The 7,165-nt window shown below is 40.0% G+C and overlaps 1 protein-coding gene across 1 annotated transcript in view; it reads right to left on the minus strand.

The window, feature by feature from the left end:
• Positions 1–5,720, minus strand: part of LMTK2 (lemur tyrosine kinase 2) — a 95,152-nt gene extending 89,432 nt beyond the window's left edge. The window contains exon 1 of the mRNA XM_029576435.1: positions 5,472–5,720. Coding sequence (XP_029432295.1) covers positions 5,472–5,583 — 112 coding nt within the window. The 5' untranslated portion in view covers positions 5,584–5,720. The remainder of the gene's footprint in view (positions 1–5,471) is intronic.
• Positions 5,721–7,165: the final 1,445 nt, after the last annotated feature.

A 7,165-nucleotide genomic window follows, 5' to 3' on the forward strand; every position in this document is an offset into this window, starting at 1 on the left:
TGCAACTTTACATAGAATTGGTGAGATAATGATCTATTGAAAATGCAGGCTTCTTCTAGCCTGCCTCACACGAGCTAATGTTCCCCACGGCAAAATTCCTAGCGACAATAAGTGCTGTAAAATTCATAATGCATAATCATATCTAAATGACAATAATGAAGTCTTTCAGAGTCTAAACAAAGTCATCACAGCTAAAAACCACCACAAATATGTTTTAACTGGTAAACAGCTATAAAACTTGTTTTAAGCTAAGTAGATGGAATAAAACTAATAAGATAGCTTGCTCTGAACAATCTCTAAACCAGTGTTTCTCTAGCTGGTCCTGGAGTACCCCTTAGCCACTCTCACTCCATTGCATGCAAATATTTTATGCATACTCATTTTTGATATCCTGAAAACAAGACTGGCAAAAAAAAAAAAAAAGTACTCTGGTTTGAGAAAGGTTGTTGTAAATTGTGCAGTTTAATTAAAACTATCTGTAGATTTCAATGGTATGAATGATTTTGACATCCTTTTCTCAATGTCATTCAAAGCAAGACATATAGTTTTTTTTGTTCCATAATGCACCATCCAGCACTTTTGAGAAAATAATCTACTACTGATGATGGTTTAGACTAGAGATTGTTCATATTGATATAGGCTTTGCAGTTTTGCAGCCTCTCCCATAGACTTCCATTGTAAAGATCTCAGCATGTGTACACAAAGCTGAGAAGGTGTGTTTGGTAGGAAAGAGATGTAAATATTTGAGATATTTAATAACTTTCTACATTTTTTATTTTTATTTTTAACAAATATAAAATTACATTTATATTTGCAGAAAATAGGTACAAAAACAAAGTAATTTTTATATGGAAATCATATTTAAGGAAAAACAATCAAAAGGATTATAACCTTACAAGCCCACCATATATAAGGGGGGAGAAGAAATAATGAGAAACACAAATAACTCTTGTAAGCATATGTAAGTAAAGATGAAACCTAGAGGCATCAACTAAAGCGATCTTATACATAGATCTAGGTGGGTTCAGCGACAGTACTAATGGCAATCTTAATATCAAGAAATATTAACTGTAAAGGGTCCAAAAATATATAATGATCATCTTTATATTTTACAAGACATTTGCATGGAAAACGAAGGAAAAAAATCACCAAGAATATCCAGCACATCCTGCCTCATCTGCAGGAAACTGCTTGCATCTAGCTTGAGTTTCCATTGATACATCAGGAAACACCAAATTTTTGTCCCTTAAAAAAAAAATTCTTTAGCTTTCATTTATGGTGTTCATATTAAGATTTTCTTCCCTGCTTTTCAATGTTTATGCATTTTAAGCTAAAACTGATAGGAGTTGTTGAAAAATGTGAAGTGGCTTTGCTAATCAATGCAAATCAAACCTAGTCACACTAACTATAAAAAGAAAACTTCTAGACCACAAAGTAGAGTAGAAGGAATAGGAAATATGTATCAGCTTGCCATGAGCTACATATAAAAAGCACATCACCTGCATGCAAAACTTAACTTTCTTTCACCAAGTCACTTTATAATAGCTATAGTGTGCAAACTCACCGGTAAAGCATATGCAACTAATTACATACATAGAAATTATAAATAACAAATTCACTGTGAACTAATTTTTTATGGCCTCTGCTTTTCAGTGTTTTATTTAATAACTAAGTAAATCAGATTTGGGAAGGTTTTTAAAACATGCAAATATTTGTTGAGCTTTAGATTACAAAAATAAATACTAAATTTTACTCACCCTAACTTAAGGTTTTCTTTATTCAAAGCCACATAAACAAGCACTAAGGAGCCAATTTAAACTGTGTGTAGTTAGTAAAGAGACATCAATCTCAGTGGGGTTATTTACCAACAATGCATATTAACACATTTTTGTAATCAGATCCCTAAATTTTGTTCTAACCTTCAGACTAAAGCCTTACATAATTATTTTTTTTTTTATAACAAGAATCATGATCATGCTGAGGATTATCCCACCTACTACACTGTAAAACCCTTCCATATTGATCCTTGATTCCTGAGAATTACTAATGCCATGGGAAACCTCTTAGCTCGTGGCTCTTAGTAAAACACTACAACAAAAGCACTTGTAAAATGTATGTCAGGAACATGGGTTTAACTAAAAAGGACCCCAGCAGACTTCTGAAATATGATGCCATGAGTAAAAGCTGCCAGCAGTTAGCAGCACTGTTACAAGGCCAGCTCGGCAAGTAACAGTGAAAAAATGCATATTCCTTTTTAAATTACCAAGTCACTATAAAAATGACTCCTCACATGTTCATGCATTTCATTTTAAGTGGGGAGGGAGTGCCAATGAATGTTGGCCAAGGGAAGAAGATATGCTGGCATATCTAGCAACATTGTGCTTGAGTTATCAGCGTCTCCATCAAATGACTTATGAGAAGAGGTTGAAGAACCTAAATATGTATACTCTGGAGGAGAGGAGGAACAGAGGAGATATGACACAGACCTTCAGATACTTGAAAGGTTTTAATGATGCACAATCAACAATAAGCCTTTTCCACTGGAAAGAATCCAATAGAACTAGGGGGTCATGAAATGAAACTCCGGGGAGGACGACTCAGAATCAATGTCAGGAAATATTCTCCACGGAGAGGGTGGTGGACACCTGGAATGCCTTGCCGGAGGAGGGTGATGAAAGCAAAAACTGTACAAGATTTCAAAAGGGCATGGGATAAACACTGTGGATCCCTAAAGGCAAGGGGGAGGAGAATGAAGTAAAGGGGCTTGGGGGAAACTTGCTGGTGTGGCAGATTCTACCCTTAACAAATAAGCCTTCATACTGTGATGCAAACTCTATCATTGCTCGCTGCTTCAACAGCAGGGGGAAAAAAGAGTAAGAGGGGAATTAGATTCAGTCAACAAACAAGGACATTAAACTGTACATTCTGGGAAAATAAACAAACTTGGGGGTAACTTGCTTGATGCAGCAGTTACTACCCTTAACAAAAAGCCTGATACTTCACTTCTGATGCAACTCCAATATTGCTCTCTGCTTCAACTGCAGGGGGGTAAGGTAATTGAACCCAAACAGTAACCAACAAGAGCATGGGGGTAAACTTGCTTGTTGCGGCGGTTACTACACTTAGCCAAAAAGCCAATACTACACTTTCTGATGCAATGCCAACATTGCTCTCTGCTTCAACGGCAAGGGAAAAGGAGATTGGACTCAAACGGTAACCAATAAGAGTCCTGACCTTGGCGGACTGAGTAACTGATAAGTATGGGAAACTGATAAGTAATGGAGCTTGCTGGGCAGACTGGATGGACTATAAGGTCCTTTTCTGCCATCACTTCTATGTTTCTATGTTTCAGTGACGCTCTGAACTCTTCTGCCTTAATTCAATTATGTTACAAAGGATGCTGTCTATCATTTTAAAAACACACAGCAGAGCATAAAATGTTACTATGTCCTCCCTATAAGCTGACTGACACTAGCCAACTCTTGTGCACTTTTGTTAAAGTAGCCTATGCACACAAAAGATTTTCATAGATCATTATGGCTTCCTACCACAAACTAATTCATTAATAAAGAAGAAAATGTTGATCATGCTCATTTAAAAGAAATATCAAGAGTTTATTTACTCTCATCACCCTGACTTACAACTGGGATGGGGTTAAATTAATCTCAGTTTAAGGTTCAAGTTATTTCTGAGGTGTAAGCTGCGCCATCACTACTTTTAATCACCCTCACCTGTGGCCGGTGCCAAATCTTTATTGGATTGGATTTGAGCCTTTTTATATTCTGCCCTGAAGTAAAGAGTTAACTACTGAGTTCTATTAAATACATAGATACAGACTCCACTGGTCAGGTCATATGATGTCCTCGTCAATCCTTCAGCTCTTACTATAATACTATTTCCTGCTTTCTAATCTGCATGATCAAGAATCATAAAAATGTTTGGCTAAACTAGTCTAGCTATTTCACTGGAGCACATTATCTTCTGAGTTACATAGTTCACTGCTTGGGCAAAGGGCAAGAAGAAAGCTTCTAACTTGTTTTAGGTTGCATTTTTTTATACTTCCGTACGTCCTTTTTTCAAAACAGTAGTTTGTATTACTTCTCAGTTTACTTAATTACTAAAGAATAAGATTTGGGGACACTAAAGATTATTTAATGTTTAGGAGAAAGATGCTATAAAAATTATAATATTGGATCTGGGGAGACAAATGGGATACATCTTAATAAGGATACCACTCTTGTAATGACCATTAGGATCCACTTGCATTAGTTTCTATTCTGCAGACAGAATAGGAGAGAATCTAGACAACTGAAGGTCACCAATAAACCCAACACCTGAAAGTAGCATTGAACAGATTGTAACTGTTTCCTAACCTGGTCATGACATCTCATCTAGCTATTTGTTTTTCAGGATATCTTCAAAGAATATGCATCAGATACATTTACATATAATGGGTTGTCCAAAGTAAGCCAACATAACTCATACATGTATATTGTCAATAGATAAGGCTCTTGGACCACTTTGGGAAACATTGGGTTACAGCATACTCTCTCTCTGGCTTTGTAAGATGCTTAATATGGCAATGGAGCCGTGACCTTAAAATCATCACACAGATGCTATTAGGACAGAATTAAAATCAAATATCCAGTTTAGAAAAAATAACCTTACATTCAAATCACAGCAGGAAACAAAGATTTAAGAGTATTAAATATACAAACATGGACTTACTAAAATGAAACTATACATTTGATAATTTATAATGGTTTAAGGATTTGTCTCATAAAAATGGGGGAAATATCGTCAGAAGTGGATTATAACACAATATGCCCAGTTCTGCAAAACCAATGGACAAAATTTGCAAAAGATTTTGCTTCTAACATAGAATCTCTGGTGAACGTGATTCTTTACAGAATAAAGATATACAAGTTGGAAAGCATACAACTGATTTAAAACGTCGGCAAGCAGAAGTCCAGACTCATTGTTGCTGACCCAAACGCAGGCGCTCTCAGAACATTATAATGACATTTGTAATGAAGCTTAATCACCCAAATTCTCATCAGGCTCAGCAAAGCAGGAATTTAAAAATCATTTAGTAACTGAACAAGGGCATCTGTAAGGCCATTTGTGCAAACAGAACTTCAGAATTAGATACGGGAACACCTCCAGTTCCAAGAGAAAGAAAGGACCTGTCGTTTTTGTTTCTACCTAATCGTTAATGACGGGGTTTTTATATCCGGACTCGTAAACAAGGAAACGATTCCTTCCACATCCGAGTACACAGATGCCAGAACTAAACAGCACCTGAACCCCTGAACTGCACAAAAGGATGCAAGGCTGAGGAAGGGCGCAAGATCAGCGTGCGGGGGAGGGCAGGGGACTGTCCTCTCTCTCGACCGAAACTCGGTGCTTATTTCACATACAATCCGCTCCCAATCGAAAGAGCGCCCTTCCTGAATCCCAGCCCGGCTCACCTGCACCTGTTTCCGGAAGTGGAGCTCCCTGGGCGGCCGGTGCCAACGCCAGGAGCAGCAGCAGCAGCAGCAGCCGGGCGTCGCACCAGCGGCAGCCGCTCGGGTCCCTCATTCTTGCCGCAAGTCTCCGGCCGCTGGCTCCGCCACCCCAGGGTCCCGTTAAGCGCGGCCCCCGCTCTCGCTGGACGGCGCAGACACGGAGATGGGAGGTCTCCGGGGGGGGGGGGGGGTGGTGGTCTCTCGCGCGCCGCGCGCGGCCTCACCCACCGGGCTCGGTGCTGGCCCGCCCGACGCTCGGATACCGCCGCCGCCGCTGCTTCCTCCCCGCCGCTTCGCTACGCGCATATTGTCCGCCTCGGCCCGGCTCCACATCACTCGGAGCCCGCAAAACGCCGCGTCCGCCGTACAGAACGCCAACAGTTTCCAAGGCAAGCCCTCACACGCTCCATTTCCTCCCGGCGCCATGTTGTCTTACGTCACGCTCCAGGGAGGCGGGGGGGGGGGAGTAGGGGGGAGGGGGTTAACAGCCGAGTCCTAGAGGAGGGTGAGTGACAGCGGAAAGAGCCAATTGGAAGGAGACGAAGGAGGCGCTCGCTGAAAGGTGAGTTGGTGACCTCACCAGCGAGCTGTGCAGGTGAGCCTGGAGCCTCAGTTGCTCGGAGTGCCGGTTTAAAAACAGCACGGGAGGCAAGGGGAGAGCGGGTCCGACCCCCTGTCACTCTTGCTTTGTTTGTATTCTTCTAGATTCCTGCAGCAGCACCTACAAATCTATGTAGTCTAATGCATGAACCTTCTCTTTCAAAAAAAAAATTCCGAAATCTCCATTAGACCCTTGAAAGTCTTGCGAATCAAGTGTGTGTCAAACGAGGACGTTCTGAGCTGTCCAGAATATTTTAGCATTACTTTCTCTTTTTTTTGCCAACGAGATCTATAAATAATTAAAGGATTGCATGTATGCAGCAGTTATTTTTCCAGGGCACACTGAAAAATAAGACTAGGAACAGACTACATAGAAACATATATTATGGCAACCGATAAGGAACACCAGGCTCATCTAATTTTCCAATTCCTTCCTATTGCAATACAGTAGCACCAATTTGATATCTGGCTCTACCTTCAATTCTTCCTAACTAGGAACCTCTGTACTTATCCAATGCTTTCTTCTTTTTTTATAATGGTATTGTTTTGGTTTTTTTGCATCATTTCAGTTTATATGGAAAGAAAACCCCATGCAATAGAAATCAATCACTACATAAAGAAATAATAAATTAAGTACAAAAACAATTAAATTACACAAGTGAACCTAAGTCCACTATAGACGAGACCCAATTTGGAAAATTACTCAGAAAATAATGGGAAGAAATGCATCAATTTAAAATTACAATTAAGGTGACCCATCCCCCCAGCAATAACATTGATAACAGATTAAGATGAAGCATGAGTGTCAGCACTGGTTCGTAGGGGCTGGTGCAGTCTTTGGGGGTTTGCTCCTAAGGAACGTAATTAGATGATCAGGATCAACAATATAAATCTATTCCCTTGATACCCCATAATGTACTTGCAGGGCAACTGAGGAAAACAAAGCCCCACATCCAGCATGCGCTGATACAGAGCAAGAAGCTTTCCCATGAGTGCATTTGGATAATTCTGGAAACATCCTGACAGTTTGATCCAGAAATAATTCATCCCTCTTC

This window comes from Rhinatrema bivittatum, chromosome 14, assembly GCF_901001135.1.
Source record: "Rhinatrema bivittatum chromosome 14, aRhiBiv1.1, whole genome shotgun sequence".
In the NCBI taxonomy this organism is placed as follows: domain Eukaryota; kingdom Metazoa; phylum Chordata; class Amphibia; order Gymnophiona; family Rhinatrematidae; genus Rhinatrema; species Rhinatrema bivittatum.